We start from the raw sequence: 27757 nt of genomic DNA, 5'->3' as shown, positions 1-27757 counted from the left end.
AGCATGTTCCATCTCAGTTTTAGAACTGTTTGTTATCCTAATAAATCTGATTTTACGCTGTCCTTTTATTTGATAAGATTATTTATTTAAAATGGCCAACATGTTTCCCAAAGGCCTAGATCCATCAAAGTCAGTTAGAGTTGGCTTTAATTTTAATAGAGTTGTGTATGTCTTCTCTCCGCCCCAGGGAGCTGCTGTGCTACCGGTAGTATTCCAGAAGCTTCTCAGTGCTCAGTTTGGATGAGTTTGTAATGAGTTAGGTGAATTCTGACTTGTGTCAAAATTAAGCTAGAAGAAGAAGAAGAAGAAGAAGAAGAAGAAGAAGAAGAGGAGGAGGAGTAGTAGTTTGGATTTGATATCCCGCTTTATCACTACCCAAAGGAGTCTCAAAGCGGCTAACATTCTCCTTTCCCTTCCTCTCCCACAACAAACATTCTGTGAGGTGAGTGGGGCTGAGAGACTTCAAAGAAGTGTGACTAGCCCAAGGTCACCCAGCAGCTGCATGTGGAGGAGCGGAGACGCGAACCCGGTTCACCAGCTTATGAGTCTACCGCTCCTAACCACTACACCACACTGGCTCCACTAGCCTAGCCTTACTTATTTGGAATGCAGACCCCATTGCAAACCTGCGAATGTCTTTGGGCTTCAAACTTTCTTGGCAATGGTGGTCCATTTTATTTTCCTTAAAAGAGTGACAGTGTCCTTGATACAAGGATCTGTGAGGGAGATGTAGTCACCTGGTACTCTAATCAGTCTGAGGATTAATGGAACCTTTATCATGGAAGGAATGGAAATAGTCGACAGATTCCCGATAAAGCAGTTTATCAAGAAAATCACTTTGTGCCAGCATCACATAGTAGGGACTTGACTTCTTAAATTTATGCTTGTTTGGTGATGCTCTATTTCTTGGAACTGATATTTCTGTTCAGAGGCGAAGGGGGTTCACACCTCCCCACTTTAAGGTTGTCTTCAAGAAGTTGGCTTGCTTGAAAGTCATTAATCTTAGTTTCTGGTTCAAAATAATTGGTAGCTATGGTTAATTGGCTTGTTTGCTTACCTGTATGAAAGGAGGGGCAAAGTGAGAGCAAAGGGCTGTGTGTGCATGCACAGAGATCATGCATATCTTTGCATTGTCCTTACAGTCATGGGCAGTTGCTAGCAGGGGCCAGTAGAAAATTCAGGACACATGCAGCTGCATCCAAGTTTGTTTGGTTATTCACAAGTAGATACCATTATGTTCTGCGGAACTTGTTCTGAAATAGGGAAGAAAGGGGAGACACCATTTGGTATTTGGGCAGCAAAATGTCTTGGACCAACTCTGGTGGTGGTAGCTCATTGTCTATTGCGGAGCAGAGTAATTCCTCCTTTCATTTGGAACTGGAATGATCCATTTTCACTGTGCTTCATTTCCACAGTGAATTCATTAAGAGCAAAAAAGGGGGGAGGGGGAGAGAGAAAAAGACAAAAAAGCTGCCCTTTTTGTGTGGATGATACCCAAGTGTCATAGCAGTAAGCTTAATCAAATTGCATATTTAGGAGTTTGACAAAAAGGGTTTGCTTCAACTATGTACATGAGGGATAGCTCAGTTGGTAGAGAATGAAACCCTTAGTCTCATGGTTGTGGATTTGAGCCCACGTTGGGCAACAGATTCTTGCAGTTCAAGGGGTTGGTCTAGAATAGATGATCCTAACACTACAATTCTATGATCTCAGTCTAGAATATTTTCCTCTTTAGCATGTAATTCCAGTCAAGGTGCTGGTGGAGGGGAGTTCTTAGTCTGGGATAAACTATCAAGGGAATTCTGCAGTGGTTTTGTTGGAGTGGAATTGCTCTGGTTGAATTGAAAGTTGTTCTTTTAACCAGCAAAAACATTCCTATTAGCACAATGTTTATCTTCTAAAATTATAGTGGGAACAGAGGAGAGAGTGCAAAGGTCTCCATGGCGATAAGCATCTCTGTTCACTTGGTGACGTAGCTATGTCTGTGCTAAGCTAGTTGTTTTCTGAGTTCTTAATGGATAATTGAGCTTGGGAGACATGGGTGCGGGTGCTATGGACTGCATTTGCGAAATGTGGAACCAGGTTTTTGTATGTGAGAGATGGGATTGGGAGAATGTTAGAAGAGAAACATGAGTTGTGATAGGAACATAATATGCAAAGCAGAAAAGGGTGTGTGTGTGTGTGTGTGTGTGTGTGTGTGTGTGTGTGTGTTTTGCAAGGGTTTGTCTTTAGAAGTTGTGAATGCTGCAGTTCCCACCTGGCATACACTTCAGTTGTAATGTTTTTGCACAAGGAGAAAGTTTGTGTAGCATAATCACTGTGAGAGGAGTCAGAAATTCTCAGTTCTAAGTTCAAATATGTTAGGCAAGCCATTATATTTGAGTTATCCCCCTGTCAGTGGTATGGGGATAATACTGAGCAGCAGTCCACACACTTTTGCAGGACTTAGAAGCCAGACATTATTTACAATCACTGCTAACACTTTCCTTCCCCTCAACCCTCACACTGGGCCCTCATTTTAACTGGTTTTGGAGAAGGCCAGGAGCAGCACAGGTCTCCCTCTGTGCTTCTAGCTTTCCTGACTTGTCTTATGTAAAGTGAGACATGAGAGCCTGTGTTTCCCCCAAGTTCTCTGCATGCATGTGAGGGTAGCGGTGGGCTGTGCTGCTTCTTGCTCCCAGAAGAAATTGAGATGGTTGGATCCAGACTAAATTGAACTTAATTCCAATTGAAATGAACAGAACAAGTTAATTCTTACTATTGGTATTTATTAAATTTCTTCTATACAGTGGTACCTCGGTTTATGAACACAATTGGTTCCGGAAGTCTGTTCATAAACTGAAGCGTTCATAACCTGAAGCGAACTTTCCCATTGAAAGTAATGGAAAGTGGATTAATCCGTTCCAGACGGGTCCGCGGAGTACTTAAACTGAAGCGTTCATAAACTGAAGCATGGGTGTAATTGGTTCCGGCAGTCTGTTCATAAACTGAAGCGTTCATAAACTGAAGCGAACTTTCCCATTGAAAGTAATGGAAAATGAATTAATCCGTTCCAGATGGGTCCGCGGCGTTCATAAACCGAAAATTCATAAACTGAGGTGTTCATAAACTGAGGTTCCACTGTACCACCCTTCCTCTGAAGATCACATGGTAGTTCACAGCATAAAAACAAAATAAATACAAACCATAATAACAAAACACAAGCAATAACCCACAACCACAGTATAAAACACCGTAGATTGTTAAACATGCCTCCTGTTTATTTCAATAGAAATTAAGTTCAAGTAATTTAGGATAGGCTGTATTCAATACGACATTAGGCAGATTGCTCCATCACCACACATGTTTCTCCTGCCCAAACATTTTATCCTCTTCTCCCTCCTCTGCACCCCCTAAACCTGTTCTGGGGTTTCACTCAACCCTCTGGAGCAGATTTGGGGTATGTGCAGGGGTAGGAGAGAGGGGAATCCCATTGTGGCAAGTTCTAATTCTTGTGCTAGCACAACTATTCAGTAGAATACTGCTCACTGTCTCCAACCCAGAGCTTTCTGCTAGGCTTTGAGGGCTCTGTTTCTGCCTCTTGATGCTGTGGATGGTGCAATGTGGTAGCCAGAATTAAATATAACGTCACTACTGTTGATCTTATTTGTGGTCTTCTCATACTGACCTGTGGGCATTATTGAAAACTTGTCTTAAGGCATTTTTGAATACTGAAAACTGCTGTCTAAATGCTGAATTACATTAAGGCTAGAACTTTCTTTAAGGGATTCTGCCTGTTGTTACAGGGTTACTTTGCACTCCCTCTGGGAATTCTTATTGCTGAGTGGAAAAGTTCAATGTATGCAGTTTTAACTTCCCTGGATTTGGAGCATCTGATGTAATAATCATGCTAGCAATGTTTAGCATTGAGGTATAATATGCATTTTGTGCTGGTCATGGACCAAAATACATTTCTGATTAGATATGAGTCTTATCCCATCTTTCCCCAGAAAATACGTTGAGATAACAGAAAAGCAGTATTTTGCCAGAGTGTTTTTTAATCCCACCTTGAAGATTTATAAATTCCACATACTGTATACATTTATGAAAGAGAAAGTGCAAAAAACCAAAAATACCTATTAATGACCAAATAGGTATATATAATACAAATGGCATTGATCTGCTAACAATAAACTGCTTGTGGCTTTGTAATAGTCAATATGTGCTTCCCTTCCTTTTTAATTTGAAAATATGGAGATCTAAAGCACTTTTATTCATGACACATAAAAACAAATGAGTATTAAACCTTGGCTTAATCTGTTTTCTGTGGGGAATTTTGGTAATTCACATGTATAAAGCACTTATACACTCTTGCAACTTAAATGTTCTGAAGAATATAGCATCTAACTAGCATATGGTGAGAGTCTGATTTCCACCCCCCACCCCACAGTAGAAATGTCATTGAGCACATGTGTTTAAAAACGTGATACATCATTTTAACAGACTTTGTAGAATCTGTTTGGAAAATACCTCCCCACTTCTCCCCTCTTGCAGCAATAAGATCTTCTGAAGCTGCTCAGTTTTTCATGACATAATTTATTTTAATATGTGCAACATTTTTATGTCACCTTTTGAGGCTGAAGGTGATACACCTCATCTCAAATAGCAGATCAAAATACAATATAAAAATACACTGAGATAAAACAGCAGTCCAAGCAAAAATAAATAAATAAGTAGGCTCTGTTCACAAAGAAGGCAGCAGCACCAAAGGCCAAATGAAGAGGATGCACCCCTTCTTTTCATGTTGTAAGCTGCCTTGAGCATGGTTTGAACTGTGGGAAGGCGGCACACAAATGTATCTGATGAAACAGTTCCGTTACAATTTATATTGCACCCGAGGTCCTTTGACTTCGGAATGCTGTTATAGTGATAACTATATGCTTTAATATGCTACATTTCATTCTGAGCGACGGTGCTTGACATTAGCAAGTATCACTGTTATGAAACTGGCCACACAAACACACACAGCATTTCTCTTTTCATATTCTACAGAGTTGGCAGCAGGGACAGCTGCTGTTAAGTCAGGGAGGCTGGAAGATCTTCAGTTTGTGGGCAGCCAACTATTCATGGGGGTGCATGGATGATGTTACATCTAGTTTGGCCTAAGGAAGAACTCTTTTCTACCTGTATTCTAGGATTCGCCTCTTCCTATCTGGATCTGTCCTGTCTTGCCTAGCAATACAGAGATGCTGAACACTTTTAACTTGTTAAAAGATATGTATTGTTGTCTTAGAAGTTTCCTTATGAACTGGTGATTAAGAGTTCCTGGGTTGTTGTTTTTTGCTGACCATGCCTTGTGGTGTAACACTGTGACCCTCTTTGTGGTCTTTGATGTGTCCTCTAGTAAAGTGATGCAACTAACTTTACGGAAGAGTCCCAGTACTCTTGTCAGTTGCAGCATAATTTATTTTTTTAAAGAAGTGACACTGGGATTTTATAAACCATCGTAATTAGCAATTGGTGTAGCTGTTTATCATTATTGCTGTGCATCAGTTTTAAAAGTTTGCTTTTGCTAGAAAAATATTTTCATATTTAAATTGTATGCACATTTTTCTGCGAGAGCAAACATTCGTATTTATAGCCTATTTTATCAGCAAAGTTGCCAAAGCGCAGACTCTGCTGTATGTAAGTCTATGCTTGCAAATTGCTGATAGCACCAGAAAAGCAGTGCTCCTGGTATTAAAAAAAATTGAAAACAATCTTTGTTGTTTTCTTCCTTGCCCACAGAGTTTGGTTTGGCTAAGCCTCCCTTCTAATTTACTTGGTAATTGGGTTAGGTGACATTTCTCCACTCTTAATCTACTATAGTGTGGTAGTTTGAGCATAATTAAAACAGGATTACAGCCCTTTTCATTCTTATGTTTACAGCTCTCCATCCCAGATGTAGCCTAGGATTGGTCATCATTTGTCTTTTCCTCACCCATGTTCACATCTCTACCATTTCCTCCCTTTCCTTGCAAGGGCAAGTAATCTGCAGCATAGGCTCTTCCACTGCAGAGCTGTTTCACTCTTCACATTGCAGTCATGTTTGCCCTGGCTGTGCTGCTGATTGTTGCAGTAAACACATACTGTGGAAGGAAGACATGCATCTCCAAGTGATGGGGTGTGTGTGTGTGTGTGTGTGTGTGTGTGTGTGTGTGTGTACGTACACACACACACACAGGTGCTGCAAGTTGCCATAGTTCCCCTGACACCAATCCACTGCATGATTCTTTTCACAGTGTGGGCTGTGCAAATGGAAAGCAGCTTATGCAATAAATTTTCTTCTCCTCTCCTCCCCTAAGACCAACTTCAGAGGTTTGGGGAGCCCTCCTGAACAGTGGCAGCTGTTTTGTATGGGTTGAAATGTGAAGGGGAAACCACCCAGAACAGGATAAAATAGATATCATGGCCATTGGAACATTATCCCCACACCCAATGGTGCTTTCCCCCTATCATTGCAGTCTTGTGCAACACACTTCCACTGTTAATGAGGGTCACCAAACCTCATTCCATAATCAGAAGAATAAAAAATCCATGTCATCCAAATGACATAGATTATTTATTCTTCTGATTATGGAACTCAGCTTTGGCCTTTCAAAAAGGATTTCCGCATAGCCACAAAAAGAAGGACATGAGAAGTTTCACACAGAAGATGCATTTGTGTAACATGTATGTGCTCCCAGTGTGCAAAACGGAAAATGAAATATCATGGAACTGAGTATCGACTGTTGCATTCATGTAAGTAAAGCCCCAACTACTGTACTGAAAATCAGCAGTCAGTAATAAAATACCACCTCTTTTTAAAAATTGCTTAATTAAATGAAAATCCCATATTAGCAGTACTATTATTTATTATTATTATTTTTTTAAAAAAACTACTAACAGTTAACCATGGATGGGTGTGTTTATTTGGTTGTGTCACCCTAGCTGCTTTGCTTTATATTAACATAAGGATACCTTCTTCTTTTTCTTGTTCAAGCTTGAGCTGAAAGCATTTCCTTGTTTCATTTTGAAATAAAATCAGTTTTTCCTTTCTGAGAAATACAATCCTGTGATTTTTTGAGCTACTAATTGTAGGCAGAAAATGCAGAGTGAAGATCTTACACTACTGAAGCCAGAGCTGAGGTGCATAAAAGCACAAAAGCATTTAAGGGCTAAAGCAGGCACAATTTGTAGCAGAGAAGATGGGAAGGCAGAGGAATAGCAGTTGTTAACCTAGTAAGTGTACTTAATTTCCTGGTAGACTTTTGTGATTCTGTTCCCTTGTGAAGCCATAGGGATTAAGAACAGCATTCTGTTTAATTCTATGCAGTCTGTGGTATTTAAGCAGCTCTTCCCTAATAAGCCTTGAGAGTACCAAGATTGACAAAATATCATGAAACATTTTTTCTGTCTTTTGTGCTTAAGACATTACATGTGCAATGCTGTTGTGACAGTAGCTTCAGGGGTGGTGGGTGAAATGCTCTCAACTACAAGAGCAGCCACAACGCATACTCACAAAAACTGTAATAACCTTCACAGCTGATTGGCGTTAGGTTTCTGAAGGCCATTAGTTTTTTTCCCCCCTGACCATTGGCTGTGCTGGGTGAGGGTGGTGGGAATTGGGAGCCGAGCAACATTTGGAGGGTCAGGTTAGTCCGCTCTGGCCTGTAGGAACAGGAAGCAAGTTAAAAGTAAAAAGTTATCGTGAACAGATCTATATATATATATATATATATATATATATATATATATATATATATATATATATATGAGTTTCTGCTTGCCCCTGTGTTACGATTCCAGTGTCCATTAGTTACCCACAAAGCACTTCAAAATATTGTCAGTTACCTGTAAAAATATATCCATCATACTTACTACTGTACTTTGTTTACATAAAAAGCAAGGGTAGCCATGCTGGTCCATGTTCGGGATTTTAGGGATTTTGTAATTTTTGAGTTTTCCTTTCCCCCCTTCTCTCGCTCTCCCAGCACCCTCAATCGCCAGTTCTGTTATTCTAAGAATATATTTTGTATTGTGATGGTACAAATGATCTCCTTATCAACATTCCAATAATGAAACATTTGGGAGCGGATCCAAAAACTTGCTGAGATCCTGTGGAGTAATGCCAGTGGAAAATTCTTTTTGTGATCCTGTACAGGATAAGGGAGAAACTCCTTTGGACTGTGTCAGTTTTCTCTTAGTTTTGCTCACCATACTCTTTAGCACATATTTAACTTAAAGCAGTGTAACTTAGTTTCCAAAGCCATTCAACATTTGCGTATACTCCCATTTATCAACAAACATGTCAGTAGTGCTAGCTAGCAATTTTGTAATGTGGGTGTTATCAGATGGAGCTAAGACCATCACTCAGAGCAATTTATGGCTTTCAAGATTTTACAGATTATGCAAAATTGCAATACACCACAAATTGCCATGACAACAGTGATAAAGAACTAAAAAATGTACGTGCTGAGGAACCACATGGGCTGGTGTACAAACTGTTTCCAATCGCCAGAGGTGAGATAATGCAGAATAAAAGGATTGCTATCTGAACACTACTTCACAGAGTATTTGCTAAAGTCTAAAGTGGACATACTGACAAAGTTTATTGTGAATGTCCTGATAAATCCTGACTGTTTTCACTTACAACTGCAGTTAAGCAGTCTCTGCTGTGATAAATTTGCTGCCACTGGCAGACAAAATTACTTGTGTTCCGCATAAGTTGGGTCTTGCAAATTTGGAGGCAGAAACTGAAGCATATCATCATCATCATCATCATCAATTGAATTTATATTCCGCCCTATACCCAGAGGTCTCAGAACGATTCACAGAACAAAATCTATGTTCCGTATGTGTACTAGATATTTGGGTTTGAAATTGAACGATGGCTACATATATACATGTTGGCCAAGTGGAATGTCTGTGAAGGTGATATTTACAGAAACCCTTAAGCAGGTGATAATTAGAATATATTTTGTTCTTATCTTTCCATGCATGGCTTCTGTTAGCTCTTTTTCTGTATTTGCATTAGGAATCTTTTAAAAACAGCAGTGGAGATGCATTAGGTGAAACTGATCAAATAAAAGTGTGGTTGGTTATTGTGTAATAGAAAGACACTTTAGGGGAACAAGCATCCAATTCCCACTTATTTGCACCTCTTAGTGTAAGTGTAAAGTGCTGTGATGAGAAAAGGCATATGGCTCTTACACAGTGGAATATCTCAGTATTTCTCTTTACCCTCTTCTACTTAAGTTAGAATGTTATAAAAATAAAATATAGCATTCTGGGTTTGTATTCAAGCCAAGGATTATAGTTTGTTATTCTTTGACAAATGTGTGGTTTTCTGCATATTATATCATTAAGATCCTGTTGCACAAATCTTTTACTCTAGAATTTTTAACAAAATAAAAAAAATCCTTCCAGTAGCACCTTAGAGACCAACTAAATTTGTTATTGGTATGAGCTTTCATGTGCATGCACACTTCTTCAGATACACTGAAACAGAAGTCCCCAGACCCTTATATATAGTGAGAGGGTGGGGAGGGGTATTACTCAGAAGGGTAGTGGGAATGGGTGATTGCATATTCAGTAGGATAAGTGGATTGTAGAGGGTTCTTAATTCTAAGACTCTTAGGTATAATGTCCTGGTTCTTGCATTTAGTCAGAAAGAAGATGTCAGTCTGTACCTGTGCAAGTTTCTTGGTGAGGTTAATGAACTTCCATTTAATGTGGCTCAATGTGGTGCCTTCCATAGTTCTAGTTACGGGTGGGTAGCCATGTTGGTCTGCTGTAGTTGAAACAAAATAAAAAAATTCCTTCCAATAGCACCTTAGAGACCAACTAAGTTTGTTATTGGTATGAGCTTTCATGTGCATGCACACTTCTTCAGATATACTGCATGCACACAAAAGCTCATACCAATAACAAACTTTGTTGGTCTCTAAGGTGCTATTGGAAGGAATTTTTTTTATATTGTTTCAACTACGGCAGACCAACACGGCTACCTACCTGTACTGTATCTAGAATTTTTACTAAGAGTATAAAAAAAATGGCTTCCATTATTTGTTCCTAGTGTTTGGTACTTGGGTGGAGATACACTGCCCCTTAGCATGCATGTAGCAGAGGGTTTTTAAGAGTATTTAAGGAAGCAAACATGTTTCCTAAGCATCATAGAAAAGCATATTGGTGATAAGGCAGAGCAGAAGAAAGTGGTGATACGTTCTGTTGTCAAAAGAATGAAATTTGGTGTTTATACTGAGAGGCACAAAGTGCTGTTTAATATTTTCCACATTCTTTTTCTTCCATAACATCAACACATAGTATTCTTCAACATATCATTTATGTGGCAATATGTAATTTGATTTACAGATGTATAAGAACATTTGAAATAGGTGGTTAGGTAGCTTTTGCTTGGGGAATAAATTGTATTTGTTTGTTTTTTAAATCTAACTTTAGTTGCATAACAACTTAGGCACCCCAAATATATCTGCAGTTGCCTTTTCAGATGTGTACATTTTTAAAGGTAGCACACCAAGCTGACTCTCAGAGCACTGTGGTTCACTGTAACAGTAGGAAAGATCAGCTCAGAAAAAGGCAGGGGAACCTCCTTGGCATTTTAGTTGATAAGTCAGCTTAAGAACTGTAGATATTGGGTATTTTTCTTTGCCTTTTACACCTTCGGGAAATATATCACACCTTCTTTGCCTTTAGAATGTTTCTAAACCAATCCAATCCAAATCTTTATTAGGGGCATAGATCAGCATAAGATAAAAGCACTTCCATAAATAAATAAAACCTGCAATGGGGCAGTTGCAGAAGTAGAAGGTACTCATACTCACACTCTTAGTTACAGTAGACCAGTTTGAAAAAGTTGGTAATGGGGTATGATTTCATGTCTGTCATTTTTTTGTAATCCTCAACATATTACCTACCCTTTCTACCTTTTTGTTTTGCAGAGCTTCTAATGAAGATCCTATGATTATCTGAGCTCTAATAGCTGGATCTTTGGATATCAAAGCTGGGAGAAAGTACTTCTGAAACCAACATGTAGCAGATAGCTACTGTTCCGTCAGATTTGCTGCTTTTGGCCAAGGTTTTTGTCTTCTAGACTTCCTTGTGCGTTCAGCAGTGAAAGAATCATTCTAGGGGGTTCTTATTTCTTGGGTGGTGAATGAGGTTCGCTAACAGAAATTGAAATTGGATTTCACGTGGTTTTTTGTTAAACTGAGGAACCATGAGTAGTAATCTTGGAAAAGAAAAAGATTGTAAGGAGAAGGACCCAAAAGGGTCTTCGGCAAAGGAAAGGGAGAAAGAGGCCAAGACATCTGGTGGATTTGGAAAAGAAAGCAAAGAGAGAGAGCTTAAGACCAAAGGGAAAGAAGCCAAAGATGGGAAGAAGGACTCCAGCAGTGCACAGCCGGGTGTGGCTTTTTCAGTGGACAATACAATAAAACGACCTAATCCAGCTCCAGGTGCTCGCAAGAAATCCAGCAATGCCGAGGTGATCAAAGAGCTAAACAAATGTCGGGAAGAAAACTCAGTACGCTTGGACTTGGCCAAGAGGTCGATACACATACTCCCATCATCTGTCAAAGAGTTGACGCAGTTGACGGAACTTTATTTATATGGAAACAAACTGCAGTCACTACCGTCTGAGGTGGGCTGTCTTGTGAATCTGGTGACACTGGCCCTGAACGAGAACTCACTTACCAGCCTCCCTGACTCTCTTGATAACTTGAAGCAGCTTCGCATGGTTGATTTGCGACACAACAAACTGAGAGAAATTCCTCCAGTGGTGTACAGGCTAAGGTCTCTTACCACACTTTATCTACGCTTTAATCGTATCACAGCTGTGGAAAAGGATATCAAAAACTTGTCGATACTCATCATGCTCAGTATACGGGAGAACAAAATCAAGCAACTACCTGAAGAAATTGGTAAGAGTGGTTTTTAAAACGCTGTACTAAATCTTATTATGTAACAGTGGATTGAATTGTTATCCATGGGCAAGAGCCACCATTGCAGGAATAAACTCCTGCTCCCTAGGACCCCCAGATCTGCTCTCTAGGGTCCACTAATGCTCAATCTGCCGTGCAAGTGATTTCCATTCTGCCGGTGGGTGGGCTTCACCAAATTAATGCATGCCATGTGGCCATTAGATTCCTAAAGCACTGAACCATACTTCATATATTTCTCTGGGTTTCAACTATTGTCCCACAAATTTTATTCCTTCGTATTGGACTCCATGAAATAGGCTTAGTTCTTGAGGAAAGAAGAGAACCATTTCTTGGCTCCCAAATACACTGTTAGATACCCTGTATATTTTAAGACATACCCATAAAATAAGCCATAGCAGGATTTTTAAGCATTCAAGGAATATAAGCCATACCCCGAAAATAAGACATAGTGATAGGCGCAGCAGCAATGCTGGCCGCGGCAGGAGGAGGAGGAAAAAAATAAGACATCCCTTGAAAATAAGCCATAGTGTGTTTTTTTGAGGAAAAAATAAATATAAGACATGTCTTATAATATGAGAAACACGGTATTAAGGATTGTGTATCTGTGCTGCCTAAGACAGAAGGAGTATTATTGTTTGGGGGTGATCATTAATATATGTAAAAGTAGAGAAAGTTAGAAATACCTTCTTAAGAACTGGGGTACAAACAACACTTTAGGAGAAAGCAGTTTTGGTGCTATCTAATTACTATCAGTTTGCCTGCAATTAATCATTTCATAAATGTAAGATTGAATCATAAATTCACATTTCTTTCAGGAGTGGAAAATTGCTTAAGTTGCAAAAATGGCATGGCTAGTATGAACCTGAATAAATTCAAGATTTTAAAAATAGGTTAAGAATTATGAATTGCCGACTCCTTTCCTATAAGCCATAATACTGAAAAAGCTATGATCATTTAACAGTACTGTTACGAGGGTTGAGGTTTAGGGACTATGTTGGCTGCTCTCTTGAATTAAGACCATATGGGGATAGCATAAAGACCTGAAGAAGTATCATGCAGAGTGAAAATTTCTACAGTTAAACTACCGTATGTACATCTTTAACAGTTCCTAAATAACTATGTAACTATATACAGATATATGCACCAGGATATATGTGTTGTCACCAACTTTGCTTTGTTGCTGTAATTATCCCACTTTTATGTAATTATCACTGGGGGTTTTTTTGTCTCTTGTTTCCCTCTAACCTCACTGCCCTCCATTTCCACTTGCTGATGTGTATGTGTGCCTGCCACTTTAGGCTTGCAGTTTATTAATTTTTTAGTCTTCAAGTGTTTCAAGACACTTCTATTTTATTTTGTTCAAGAAATTCAGCTTTCTTTCAGCTGGCCTCTTTCCTTAAACTTCTTTTATTCATTCTATTATTATTTTTTAATAAGTAAACTGGTGGTTCTGATTTAAGACAATGTTACGAGACTTTAATTTTAATCAACACAGAGAAGATGCCTCCATGCACTCTATCCTGATACAGTGACCAAGTAAAGAAGTGTATGCAAACAGGATACACTCCTATGGCATTTCTATTATTGAAGTCACTCAAAAAAAAATGCCTGTTCATGCAGTGTATGTGTCTATACAGTTCTTGTACTTGGAAACAGTTGGAGAGGGATTAGGAAGGCTTTTTATTGCTGACTCTTCCTTAGGGCAAGTTACTCTCTAAAAACTCATAGAAACCTCAGTGGGAGGGGTGCCTCCATTTTTGTGGCCAGGGTGATCTTAATACATTCACTTGTTTAGAATAATTTTGAAACAAGTATTAGTTTTGCCAACCTTTGCCCACTCTGCAGTTTCTATAAGTAAATAAGGTGGACATCTAGCGCAAAACTAAGTAAAAAATGGTTAGGCATTAGAGGATGTTTGCTGTGGCGGCAGCATAACTCAGCCTAGGTCATGTTGAATTTGTATAAAGTGTGTGAACTGATCTGTGGACAATTTAAAGAACAGTAGAAACAAGCAACAACTTGATTCTCACAAATGGCTCATGTTTACTTTAGCTGTTAATCTCTGCCTTTTCTCAGTGATATCAGACTAATCTTTACCACTTTTATTGGTAGCTGGTTATATTTGTCTTGCTTTTGGAACAAGACTTATTGCTGCTGCCCTTTTGACAAGTTTTGTGTGATACCTTTGAGGAAAGCAATTGGAAATACTGTTCTCTGCTGTGTCTGTTGGGGGAAGGACTACACAGTGCTTGTGTATTTTGGTATACCCACTGTGGCGCCAGAGAAACCACCAAAGGGGATTTATTTTTCTCTTCTCAGAACTGTTTAGTCTGAGGTGTTGCACTGAATTAAAAATGGGAAGTCCTGCCAACAGCTAATGTTAAGAATTATGCATTCCTGAAGAAAACATTGGGGATCCCCTATTGTAGATCTAGCTTATTTCCATATCTCTCTATGAAATCCTCCATCCCATTGAAGCAAGGGTGAAGAGTGGGATAAAATTCAAAATTATAGTGAGTCACAGAAGAAGCATGAGAAATATGAAGAAACAAATGGGAGTGTCTCTGACTGAATCCAATGCATTCTTCTTGTAATCTTAGGTTTACCTTATGCATTCTTTTATAGCTAGTTTGTTGCACATTTCTAGAGGCACTTCATACAATTGGTTTTATTTTTACACAAAGTAGCTTTATTATTCAATGCATGCATTCTCTAATAAAACAGCTGACTGAAATGGTGACAGGTTTCTCTATTTTTCACAGCTGTGCACATGTAGGTAGCAAAGCAGGTGAAAGCAGATGCTTCTAAAATTATTCAATTTGGGGTGGTTTGGGGAAATTGCAGTAAAGGCTGACCTACATATTTTGAACATCCCTGTTGGACAGGTTTTTCAAGAAAGGGGTGGATGGTGTGTAATGGGAGTTGTTGGTTGCCATGCCCAAGAGATGTAGAGCTTATTTAATTTAATGAAAAGAAATGGTTTCCCACTCTTCTATAAGATGAGCGTAACTTGTGCTATCTCCTGAGTTTTTCACCAGACAGCAATAGAATTGTAGGTATGAGATACAATTGATGGGCAGTGCTCCGGGTAAACCCAGAGCCAGTAAGACAGCTTGCTGTTGTATATGTTAGCAATGAGAGAAATGAGAATGGATTTCTAAGAGCTTAGTGGACTCCTGATCAGAATTAATAAGATAATTGTTCTTACATGGGTAGCTGGCAAGAAAAGAAAAATGAAGGTGCATTGTTTTTTGTATACTGGCACTTTTAAAATCAATCAGGGAATAGACATTCTAGTACAGTACTTACTATAAGCTTAGTAATATTTTTCAATGCCAGAATTTTAAAAATATACTTCAAGTTTTTAAAATCTCAGGTGTTACAACTATAGTTTAGGTTACCTTTTTATGTAGGTAGAAAGTCTAGAAGAGGATTAATAAACACTGTTGCTAGCAGAGATACACGTATGTCATTGACTGCTCTGTATTGACTTAGTTTGACTCATCTTATTGTTACTAAAAATTATTTAATGCAATCAGTATGCTGGATAATGTGTGCAGGTCTCATAATACTCCTCAGTGGGCTAGCACAGTTTAAGAAAAATGGAGGGGAGATGACTTCAGAGAAGAGGTCAGAAGACAAATGCTAATTGAAGCAAAAATCTAGAATTGCTAATATTCATAATGTCCTTTTCCTTACGTGCCCAGGGAAAGCTCTCTATCCATTCCCTTTGTCATCTGATGCAGGATTTATCATGATGTAAAGGGTTTTAGAATTTTCAATCTGCTTATAGAGAGAGCGAGAGTGTGCAGCCGGTCAGGAGAGTTGCATATCATCCTTGCAGTCTCAATTTTTCCCCCCACCAAGTTAATTGTGGCAGGAAGAATGCATCTGTACATACATACATGGTTCACAAAAAGTGAAGGTAGCCATGATGGCTGTAAGAAAAATAATAAAATTGGTATCTGAAGAAGTGTGCATGCACACGAAAGCTCATACCAAAATAAAAACTTAGTTGGTCTTTAAGGTGCTACTGAAGGAATTTTTTTATTTTAATAAAATCTGCATTATGACAACACCTTTACTCGGCCAACCAAAGTGTCTCAAAGCAGCATGCAAGCTTTTGGGTTCTGGAAGATGCTCCATCAGGCTAGATGGTAAACAAAATGGGATGGACAGGAAACAGGCTGATTCTATAAAGTCTCCATTTAGTCATAGTCTTATGATGGAACATGGGAGGGGCAGACATTCAGATGGGGCTCTGCTACATGATATGCAGGTTTCAGGTTGCATCTAAGGCTGCTGGAAAGAAAATATGTAGGATGAATAATCCCCCTATCTCTGAAAAGATAAAGTTGAGTAGTTACTTGGATCCATCTCCATCCTTAAGTGAAACACAAAGGTTTCATACCGGTAGTAGGTGGAAAATGGGAATTAAAAACTATCAGTTTGTTTTTATATAAGCTAAACTGGAGATTTGGTTCAAGTGAAGAAAAACAAACAAACACGACTGTTTTCCACGTATCTGTGCGTCTCAATGAGATGTGAGATTCCTACCTCCTTAAATGAAAGCATGACAATATTAAGCAGTCTATATATAGGAGAAAGTCTGTGTGTTTTAATAAGACAGGTTTTTCATCTTCATTGTGAGAAATGGTAGATTTGCTGTTTCTGTTAGAGTTCTACTTACACAGTATCAATATCTGCATCTGTTTCTGTAACATTTTTAAGAAAAGCACTCTATCAGTTGTTTTATCAGAAGTACCGGTAATTAGGTTCATGGGACTTAGCTCCAGGTAAGTAAGCAAAGTAAGCAAAGAATTCCAGCCTTAAATTAAAATTAATCAGTTCTTGCCAGGTTTTTAATTTGGGGGAAACTGTCTTATAAATAACATGTCAGCAAGATAATTTAGTACTGTGAAAAGTACTAGTTGTAAGAGCAGCCATGTTGGTGCAAAACAGAAAGAAGAAATTTAAAATGCATGTTCTTTTTATTGGGAAGAATACCAGCACCATACAATTACTATTCTTATCCCTACTTTACTATGTTACAATGAGAAGAGAAATTGTGAAATTGTGTGGGTTGGGATTAGAGGTTGAAACTTGACAATGCCATGCATGCCTTAAAGGTGGCCTTTTGCATCTGCACTGTTTAGTCCTGGGCAGAAGAATGACTTTTTCATATATGTATCTTTGTGCACTTTTAGGTGAGTTGTTTAACCTCATAACACTGGATGTAGCACACAATCAGCTTGAGCATCTTCCAAAGGAGATTGGAAATTGTACACAGATCACCAAACTTGACCTACAGCACAACGAGCTCCTGGACCTTCCAGACACCATAGGTATGTAAATATGTGGCTAAATATCTTTATTTTTTGGCTTCACGTTTTGGGGAGCGTGACTAGTCCAGGGTAATCCAATGCAGGCATTTGGACTTGTCCCTTGCCATTCTGTGCCCAAATCTCCAGCCACATTTGTTGAGAATCAGTATTGAAGGCAGGTAAATATACAGTGGAACCTCTACTTACGAATTTAATCCGTTCCGAATGCACATTCGTAAGTAGAAACATTTGTAAGTCGCAACGATGTTTCCCATAGGAATGCATTGGAAACGGATTAATTCGTTCCAGGGCCTTTAAAAAGGCACTTTAAAGGCAAGCAGGAGGCCTGCGAGGGGCAGCGAGCGCGGGGCAGCAGGAGGCCGGCTGAGCGGCGGTGGCGGCGAGGGCCCGATCCGGCCATAGGGCCGGATCAGCAGGAAGCGCGGTCGGCGGGAGGCCGGCGGCAGCGGTGGCAAGGGCCCTATCCAGCCCTATGCCAGGTGGCGTGGCCGGCGGGAGGCCGGTGGCGGCGGTGAGGGCCCGATCCCACGAGGCGCAGAAGGCCGGCCTTGCAGTGACGGCGCCAGGCGCGGGGCAGTGAGGGACCGATCCCCCGAGGCCTTGCAGCAGCAGCGGCGGGGAGAGTGTGGTTGCGCGTGCCGCAGCGGTGGCCGCCGATCGTGGGCCTGACCCCCCGAGGCTGGCCCTTGCAGCGGCGGAGGCGAGAGCGCGATCGTGTGTGCCGCAGCAGCGGCGACAGCCAATCGCGGGCCCGATCCCCTGAGGCCCAGCGGTGGTGGGGAGAGTGCGATTGCATGCGCCGCTGCAGTTGCCGCTGATCGCAGGCCCGCTCCCCTGAGGCCAGCCCTTGAGGCGGGGAGAGCGGAATCGTGTGCGCCACAGCGGTGGCCGCCAATCGCGGGCCCGATCCCCTGAGGCCGGCCCTTGCATCAGTCTGAGTTTTAAATAGGTTGGGGATAACCTGCAGGAGGCTGATGTCTCATTCAGCTGAATATACAGGAACAATATATATATATATATATATATATATATATATATATATATATATATATATATATATATATAGTAGAGCTCAACCCAGGTTGTTACATACCTCCCCCGCATCCATGGTTTTGCATCCCCTGCTCCATGCCAGCGGTGGGTGTCACCACCCCACATTCTTGCAAGCATGAACACACACCATGTATACACAAACACAGAAACACAGACACATGGACATGGTACAAGTACACAGCTCCCCCTCCCCCAACTCAGCTGATCCAAACAGATCAGTTGAGGAAGGGAGTGATCAACTTAGTCCCTTGTAAGTTCAAGGTTAGTCTAAGAACTTTTGTTTGGCATTAGCTTTTGCAGGCAAGATTCTGCTTGTCAGATTTAGATCGCAGCCCACACAAGGATTTTGAATAGTGAAATTGCTAATAGGTTTTGCCATTGCAGATGATTACCGTAACTTAGATATTGACACCATTATATGTGTGTTCAGGCATCATTCCAAGTACTGTTGATGTCCCTCCTGCATTAAGGTTCAACATGCCTTCCCAGAGACTTGTAAAGATCGTAAGGGGGGGGGGTGGAATGTGAAAACTGACAAGAGTTTTCCTTACAACATCCAGCACTTGGCTCCAGTGGACCATAGGTGTGCATTGGATGCATGAAATTTTAAATGTTAGCAGCATGAAACATTTGCCTGAAAGTCAGGGCATAAATCTTGAAATTAATAAGCACAACAGAGTAGATGGGCTGGTGGTCCTAAAGTCTGCCTGTCTGTCTTTAATTCAGTCTTCAGCAGAATTTTTGTTTCATTTCAGTTAGAGATTAAATGTAATCATCTTCAAGCAGATTGTAGCAGTCACACACCTCTTAGTTATTTCAAGAGCTACACACCAACCTCTGAACTCATCTGTCTGTGCTTTTTCTCCCCGTTTCTACCTTCTTTTGGGAATGGTTTGCTATAGATAAGTATAGGTTTTTAATAATTTAAACAGGTTTTTGTCTAGATTTAAATTTCTGTCCTCCTCCTCCTCCTCCATCATTGTTCTTCAGAGGCACACTTCACAAGAAACATCCATACGTAGAAGGACACTCAGTTCCATGTAAGACAGCTGCTATGTTTATAAAGGAGATAAAACATTTTACAGTATCTACCGGTACTTTCCAGGCCTAACTTGCTGCAACCCTGGATAGATTGGTGAATGCTAAATAAACACAAATTCAGAGATAAAGAATCACATAGTTATCATTTATTACATTTACAACAATTAATGAGGCACTGATATAGAAAAGGTGCATGCAAATAACATATATTTAAACAAGTGTGCTTAACCTGGCTTCTTTTTTATTTTGGAGAAAAAGCATCCTGATCTGGAACATGTGCCTGGCTTAGATCAGGGCTCCACACTGGTTTCTGCTGAACGTCACTCCTTATCTGGTTACTGTCTCCCACCCCAGTTGTTGCTTGCAGTAAACAACACTTTGAGGGTCAAATCAGCCAGAAATTTGTGATTTTCAGGACAAAAGTGTTGTGGCTCCTGAATCTGGACCCAGGTGCATGTTCCAGATTGGGCTGCTTTCTTATCCAAAATAAAAGGATCCTGGTTAAGTACCCTTGTTTAAATATCTGACAAATGTTGTTTATTGTTTGGCCCTTAATCTCAAATAAGCACTTTTTTTAAGGCATTGTTTATTTTTAAATTCGAATTAGATCTGAACATGTGGCAGCTCTTGATATTCCCAAATTACTACTTTACATGGCGCCTGCTTTATTTTTTATTCCTTTGTATGGGGGCAGCTCTCGGAGGTTGTTCAGGGGTTTGGGAGGAGATGTGACCTACTGTACTTCTTTTCATGTGACTCAGGTCTTGCCCAATGTCTCATCATAGTGGAAATCAAGCTGACAGAAGCTGAACTCTTATACAGAATTACTGTTTGTAAAGGGACATTTTTTTGGTGGCTGTACCCTTTAGAGCATGGGTGTCAAACACAAGGCCCGGGGGCCAAATCCGGCCCGCCAGACCTCGTCATGTGGCCCACCGAGCGCCCCAGCCAGCGGGACCCAGCAGCGGGACCTTGCTGCTGAAGCGCCGCTCCGGCAAAGCGCCGACAAACAGCTGGGGCCGGGGGGGGGGGGGGTAGAAAGGCGGCTGGAGCAGCGCCGCACAGAGAGTCCCAAGCCTCTGGGACGCAGCAGTGCTCTGTAGCACTTTGAATCCTCCTTCTGCCACGGCTCGGCGCCTGGAAATGGCTGCTGCTGCTGCTGCTGAAGCACAGACAAAGCACCCAGCAGCGCCGTGTGGAGGAGGAGGAGGATTCAAAGTGCTACAGAGCACTGCTGCGTCCCAGAGGCTCGGGACTCTCCGCATGGCGCTGCCGGGCACCGACCCGGCAAGCCGCCTCCTCCTCCTCCTCCTCTTGCCTCACCTCCTCCTCCTCCTGCCACGGCTCAGCCTCACGAACGTGCAACTCTGAGGCTTTACACGCTTCTCCTAAAACGGACACCCGCTGCCTCACGCTGCACGGGAAATGCTTTTTGCCCCTGGGTCCTGTCGCGCTCTTTTCTGGCGCTGAATCAAGGCGGCGACCCCCCCTTCCCTTTCTCCCTTCCTCTCTCTCGTTCTTATTCTTTCTTTCCCTCTCCTTCCTTCCTTCTTTATCTCTGTCTTCTCTCCGTCTTTCTTTTTCTTTCCTTCTTTATTCCTTCTTTCCTACTCTTCTTTCTCTCACCTCTTTCCTTCCTCTCTCCCTCCTGCTCCCTCTTTTCTTTCTTTCTTCCTTCCTTCCTTCCTTTCTTCCTTCTGTCATTCCCATCTTTCTTCCTCTCCCTCATTCTTATTCTTTCTTTCCCTCTACTTCCTTCCTTATTTCTCCCTTTCCGTCTTCTCTCCCTCTTTCTTTTTCTTTCCTTCTTTATTCACTTCCTTATTTCCTACTCTTCTTTCTCTCCCCTCTTTCCTTCCTTCCTCTCTCCCTCCCACTCCCTCTTTTCTTCCTCCCTCCCTCCCTCCCCTCCCCTCCCCTCCTTCTCCTCAGAAACATAGGATGCTGCTTTATACTTCTGGCCCTTAAACCCTGGAACCAGGAGAGCAGCTCCAGTGAGTCAACCTCAGCCAGTCCCTTTGGTGAAGGGTGGTGGCTCACTGGCAGAACATCTGTCCTGCATGCAGAAGGACCCCAGCATCTCCAGGTACTAGTAGCTCTGCAAAGGTCCTGCATGAAACCCTAGCGAGCCTCCACCACCCAGTGCAGTTACCAAAAATCATTTTTCAATAAATTGTACAATAATTGTACATTTGAATATCTACTTGCCATTATTCTGACTATGTTTCTGCTTTCAGAGCTAGTTATTACTTACATTATTACAAAAAACAGTAATAATTGAATGCAGTGACAATAATTTATGATAATAAAGAGTGGACACATAGTCCTACAGATACAACCGGCCCTTTGAGGGTGACCAAACTGCTGATGCGGCCCCCGATGAATTTGAGTTTGACACCCCTGCTTTAGAGGATCCCTGTGTCTAAGGATGTGAACAAGTTGTTCGGAGAGCTTCAGTTTATTTGTTAGCTCATTTTATTTTTAAACTAAATATTTATGTTCTGCGTTCCCAAGCAAATAACCTTTACAAAGTGGCTAACGAACTAACCAAACGAGCATAAATGCATTTAAAAACTATCACAATAACCACCCATATATCCCTTGCTGAATTAATATTCCACCCAAATTACCCCAGGTCAGTTCCTCATCAATTTATTTTCCTTCAGTTAATTTCACTCCCAGATTCTGCTCAAAATCAATCCCTCTATAATTAATAACCTCTAATTACATCCCGATAAGCCCTACTTAGTTCCCCATATCCTATCCAGATAATCCCAAATCAATTTCTCCCCGAAGTCATTACCAATCCAGATACTGTTCTAAATTAGTTTCATTTAAATTAACCATCAATCCCTGTCTTTACTGGAGAGGTGATTGCCTATTACTGCAAGTCCTTCTGCATTAAAAGTCCTTGTCTCTGTAGTTCTTGTAAAAAACCTGTATGAAAGCAAAGTTTAGAAAACATAATCTTCCTGGTTTATATCTCCAACTACAGTGGTGCCTTCCATGGGTCTTTTCTTATAACGAAAAATTCGTCTAGCAAATCCCATAGGAATGCATTGAATTTTTTTTTGCCCATAGGAACGCATTAATTGAATTTCAGTGCATTCCTATGGGAAACCGCGATTCGCTAGACAAATTTTTCATAAAACGAATTCGTCTAGCGAGGCAACCTCCACTAGAAAAAACCTTTCGTTAAGCGGAAATTTCGTTAAGCAGGGCATTCGTTAAGCAAGGCACCACTGTAATCAAAAAGGTACGTAAATTAAAGGTTGTAGCCCATCTTTTTAAAAAGAGAAACGCTTCTAGGAAGAGTTTCCTATAATTAAATAGCTTGTACTGTGTGTAGACTTGCTCCTTGCAAAAAAGCATTACACTCTTCAGGATAGCCTGGTACCTTGCTAATGCTGGAGACTCCGCCATCCCTATTGCACTTACAGCAAGAGGGCAATGCATTGTGGATGATTTAAGTTGGTGGCAGCTTGATGCAGATGAGAGTCAAGTAGTTCTCATACGAACTTATCACTGCTGTTCACTAGGGTGAACAGAGAGTTAAGGACTTCAATGGTAGGTGGATCACAAGCCCTGCAATATGAAATCTGGCTCACTGTATTCGGATACATATGCTTTAACTTGAATAATTTTCAAAAGCTTTTCATAGGCCTTTTTCTGTAACCTTCACCATTTTGATCAATTGCTAGCAGGGATTCCTAAGAGGAGCTATCTTGGCAGTTTGCAAATATTAAAGAGGCTTGAGAAAACAATTGCTTACTCTTCCTACTGAGATCCACTGAGGTTACAGGAAAATAGATCTGTATCTGTTGTGCTCTCTACCCAGGCCTCTTCTTGCATTCTGGGCTACTTAATATCCTCATAGGACTTCCCTAAATGCTTTGACTATCAGCATTATTTTTGAAAGGTCAAGTGTCACCCCCAGACTAAACTAGTCATTTAGGTGAATGGAATTAAAGTTGTAGGTCCAACTTTTTAATCTTGCCATTGTGTGTTTGTTAGACCTCATTGGCAGTGTAAGCAGTGAAGATCTTCATCATTCTGGTCTTTATTAATTCAAAATTTAAATTATGAACAGCTTACTTAGAGGAGAATTGACCTGCTGATTCTGTGGGAAGCTTTGTGTAACAAGGAAAATGCAGGTGTAAAGTCTTGTACTTTGGAAACAAATCCAGGCAAGTTCAATACAAGCATCTTCTAAATGCCTATGAGCAAAAAGTTGTTATGGGCAAAGGTTACAAGCATCATTATAATTTGGTACTTCATCTATTTCTGGATTACTCATGCTGTGCTAGGTGGCTAAGCATCAATTTTTATGAAGCTCTTGCGTCCTTTGTCTTTGGGATCAGCTGCGTCTGTTCAGCTTGTTCTGACCCATGGCGCCAGCCTCAAGATCCACTTGGTTTCCCCCCTAGATTATAAAATCCAGGACGATGCACTTGATCATGGGGCCATACCAAAAGCTCTGAGGGGAACAGGGGTCTCCTAACAACTCTCAGCACCCTTAACAAATTACAACTCCCAGAATTCTTTGGGAGAAGTTATGGCTGTTTAAAGCGGCATCATAGTGCTTTAAATGTATGGTGTGAATTTGGCCTTAGATGGTGAATTAACCACCTTCAAAATTTTACTGCAGCCTTCTTAATAGAAAGAGATATCACAGAAGTAAAACAGATTCTCCATGCCCCCTTTCTGTTCCTCACAGCCATTGATTTAATATTCCCCCCTTTCTCTCTTTCTTTCTCTCTCTGACACACACACACACACACACACACACACACACACACACACACACACACTAAGCCATGCAGGCAAGAGAACTGAGTGGCAGTGGAGAGCTGGATGCCTCCATTCGGCCTCTGCCTCTCTACTTTGTTTCCATGGTGGCTACAGAAAAAGGGAAATCTGTCTCTCGGTCCTGTTCTTTCACCACCATCCTGTTTGGCAGAAGGCAGTTATTTTAACTCACATGGTAAGAGGCTAGTACCCTACATTTCAGGACTGGAATAGGGGAGAATTTCCTCCCCTCTGCAGGCAGCATGTAAACCTAGGCTATTAGCCTCTTAGCAAGCTAGTAAAAAAATGTGCACGCTACTAACTTTTGTGAGTTTATTTACAAGGCTGTGATACTTGATGAACAAAAAGTTGTCTGCATCTTCCTTTATGCATAGCAGGGTAGAGAGCACATAAGATTAGATTGCTTTGTGTCAGCTAGTTTTCCATTGGCAAAATAGGTAGCCACCCCTTGCTTATGTCTGCTTGCATACTTCCCTAGAATCGTGAATACTGTAGTATGTTTTATGAGTGTGAAGCTTATGTTCCCAAAGGTGCTGCAGAGTGTGATGGTGGCTTGCAAATTTACACTTAAAGCTTCTGTGCCAATCATTCTTCTTATTGGTCTGAGAAATAGCTAAGCTTGGTAATAAAAATGAATATGGACAAAGGTGTCATAAAAAGCCAGTATTAATTTTTTTATAATCATGATTATAAATATATTTCTGCAGTAGCAAAGTTTTTTATTCTTCATCTGTGAATTCTGTTTAAGCTGCCAATCCTAAGAAATTTATCTCCCACACCTAATAAGAGCACCTTCTAGCAAAACATTTAACTGTAAGTTTGCATCTCACGAAGTTTTATAGACTGACAAGTGTTGGAGCTTTCTGTTGACGAAATGGATAGCTTGCCCTGGCAATATTGATCTTATGCTCAGCGTTGCACCAAGAGAGATGGATCAATTTGCAATACAGTCTCATGGGTTAAGTTCAGAAAGCATTAGGAGATGGCAGCAGGCTTTTCATTAATTATCCGCTGGCACATGCAGCTCACATGCAAGGTTTTTATGTCCTTAATTGTATTGCTTTGGAGGTCTGCTAATTTCCCCTTCCTCTGTTCTTGCAGAAGTGCTTACCCATGTAATCTGAAATGTGTAAAGTGGTCTAAAGTACTAGAGTGATGAGTGGCCAGTAATGTTTAAAAAGAAACAAATAAAAAACTTAGCTGTATGCTTTGAGAGAATTGCTAGGCAGCTAGAGACGAAAGCAAAGCTGAGTAGTGTAAATTGATTACACCAAAATGGGACATAGCTGAAATTCTGAATCCTTCACCAGTGTTTGCGTCTGTACTTGGGAAATCCTTTGAAAATATGCTGCTGCTCAAAATATGCATAGATATTATTGTGGAAAGAAATTGTAAAAACTCTAGGAATTGGTTATTTTCCAAGAAAATGCAACCAGTGGGAGCAAATATCTCTTAGCCATCTTTTTTTTTTTTTTTTAAGGAAACCTGTCCAGTCTGAAAAGCCTCGGGCTGAGGTATAACCGGCTCTCGGCAATACCCAGGTCTCTAGCACAGTGCAGTAAACTTGATGAACTGAATTTGGAGAACAACATGATTTCTACTTTACCAGAGGTGAGGCACTCTACAGTTTTTGTGTGATTGCGGCTTAATGTTGTTTAAATGCTGCTCTAAAGCACTGGAACCGGCATTAGAAGAAAAATGCTCTGGAAATGGAAGGCTACTGAAATTTGCCAAATTGGATATAAACTATTAGCATTAGCACTAATTGAATGGGAATGAATGGATACTGCTTGAAGAAGTTGCTGCTGTGAGAAAGTTGCCTGGAAGCTTTTAAGAATAAAGCTGAATTGCCCCTCCCAAGCGCATTATGAAAGTTACTCAAGTGTAATTAAAGATACAAAGGAGACTGACAGCAAAACAGATTGCTTTATCATAAGATAAATTTGGCTCCCAATCCAAAAACTCTTTTAACAAATAAAAATGGCTTTACTCAGAAGTGCTAGTCTGTGTATAAATTGTAATTGTTGCTGCAAAGAGCCACTTGCATGTTAGTGTAGTGGGGTAATCCATTAAAGCAAGTCTCTTTGGCAGCAGAAGAAAGAAAACATTTGTAAAGAAAACTGCAGAATTGCAAAATATACCAAGCTCATGATGATGCAATGCCTAATAAACATTAGTTCTTAAAAGACTAGTTTGGGAGAGGCAGCTGTCCAACAGTATTCATAAATAGTAAGTACTTTGTTTCTTTTCGAAGCAGTACATTCATTATCCAGCCTCTTCTCTGATCCCTAAAAAATAATAATCAGTGTGTTTGAAAATGGCTAAAAAATGTAATATCTATGTGGCTGAGTTTATTATGACAGCCTTCAGCATCAAGCTTTTGCGGATTTCAATATTCTTTGAAATGTCGGTGGTGCCAAAGCTCCATTGCAATCTTTGGCATGAAGGACTTAAATATGATTAATATGAAATACCTTATGAGTTTAGGGCAACATGCAGACTTTTGGACTTTTGCTCACTCTCTGTGCTCTCCCCAAGTCTGCTCTGGAGGTACCCCAGCACTCTGGAGCAGATTCTGGGAGGGTGGGCTTGGGGCTGCAGGAGAAAGAAGAAGAAGGGGAAGTCCTGTTGCACCAGTAAAAATATGTTCTGCTGAGGGTGGTTACTGCTGGATATTTTGAGAGTTTACTGATGGAAATTCCTATAACTAGTACTTGAGAGCACACCTTGCAGTATGCTGTATTTTTTAAAATGATGAGTCTTGTGCAAGTTTACCAGTACTCCATCATCACAGGCACCATGATGCAATGTTAATTGCATCAGAAAGAAAGTTTGGCATAAGAAACTAGAAGAAGAAACTTTCAGTGATATCCCATGGTGCTACTCTGTTGATGGAAGGCATCCCTTAGTGCAGTATTCCCCAACCTTGGGTCTCCAGCTGTTTTTTGGACTACAACTCCCATCATCCCTGCTAGAAAGGCCAGTGGTTAGGGATGGTGGGAAATGTAGTCTGAAAACAGCTGGAGACCCAAGGTTGGGAAACCCTGCCTTAGTGGAAGAGGGGAAGAGGCAATGTTCTGCAATTCCCCCACCCCCACCCCTTTGCAGCCACCCGTGTCTCCCCATTTTGTTTTGTTGGGTTTCCATCCTATATCAAATTGGGCCCAGGGGGCTGTGCTTGTGTCGAATTTCCAAAAAAAATGGTCTCCCTTCCCCAATCTGTTAATAGATATTTTCCACCAATCAATCTTTTTATTATGGTCAATGCCCAGTAATTTCCTTTCATTGGTGGAACATTACTGTTTGATACTACTCTTTCTAATTTCCGAATTACCAAGTAGGAATGTGATACCTTTTTAGTAAATGAAGAAAACCAATCCTGTCTTCAGGTGCTTTTAATAATAATAATAATAATAATAATAATAATAATAGTAATAGTTATAGTAATAATAATAATACATTTTTATTTGTATCCCGCCGTCCCTAGGCGAGGCCGGGCTTTTCTTTTTCATATATAACAGCTTGCATGGTGAATGATATATTGTAATC

The 27757-nt window shown here is 40.6% G+C and overlaps 1 protein-coding gene across 2 annotated transcripts in view; it reads left to right on the top strand.

The window, feature by feature from the left end:
- The window catches only part of SHOC2 (SHOC2 leucine rich repeat scaffold protein), a 53246-nt gene that overhangs the window by 12670 nt on the left and 12819 nt on the right, over positions 1–27757 (top strand). For both annotated transcript variants that reach the window (XM_035132853.3, XM_060274731.2), the window contains exons 2-4: positions 10959–11939; positions 17168–17305; positions 25689–25819. In XM_035132853.3, coding sequence (XP_034988744.1) covers positions 11237–11939; positions 17168–17305; positions 25689–25819 — 972 coding nt within the window. In that variant the 5' untranslated portion in view covers positions 10959–11236. The remainder of the gene's footprint in view (positions 1–10958; positions 11940–17167; positions 17306–25688; positions 25820–27757) is intronic.

The sequence above is a fragment of the Zootoca vivipara genome, chromosome 5 (genome assembly GCF_965207765.1).
Source record: "Zootoca vivipara chromosome 5, rZooViv2.hap1.1, whole genome shotgun sequence".
In the NCBI taxonomy this organism is placed as follows: Eukaryota; Metazoa; Chordata; class Lepidosauria; order Squamata; family Lacertidae; genus Zootoca; species Zootoca vivipara.
This window is presented reverse-complemented; position numbering and strand designations above follow the sequence as displayed.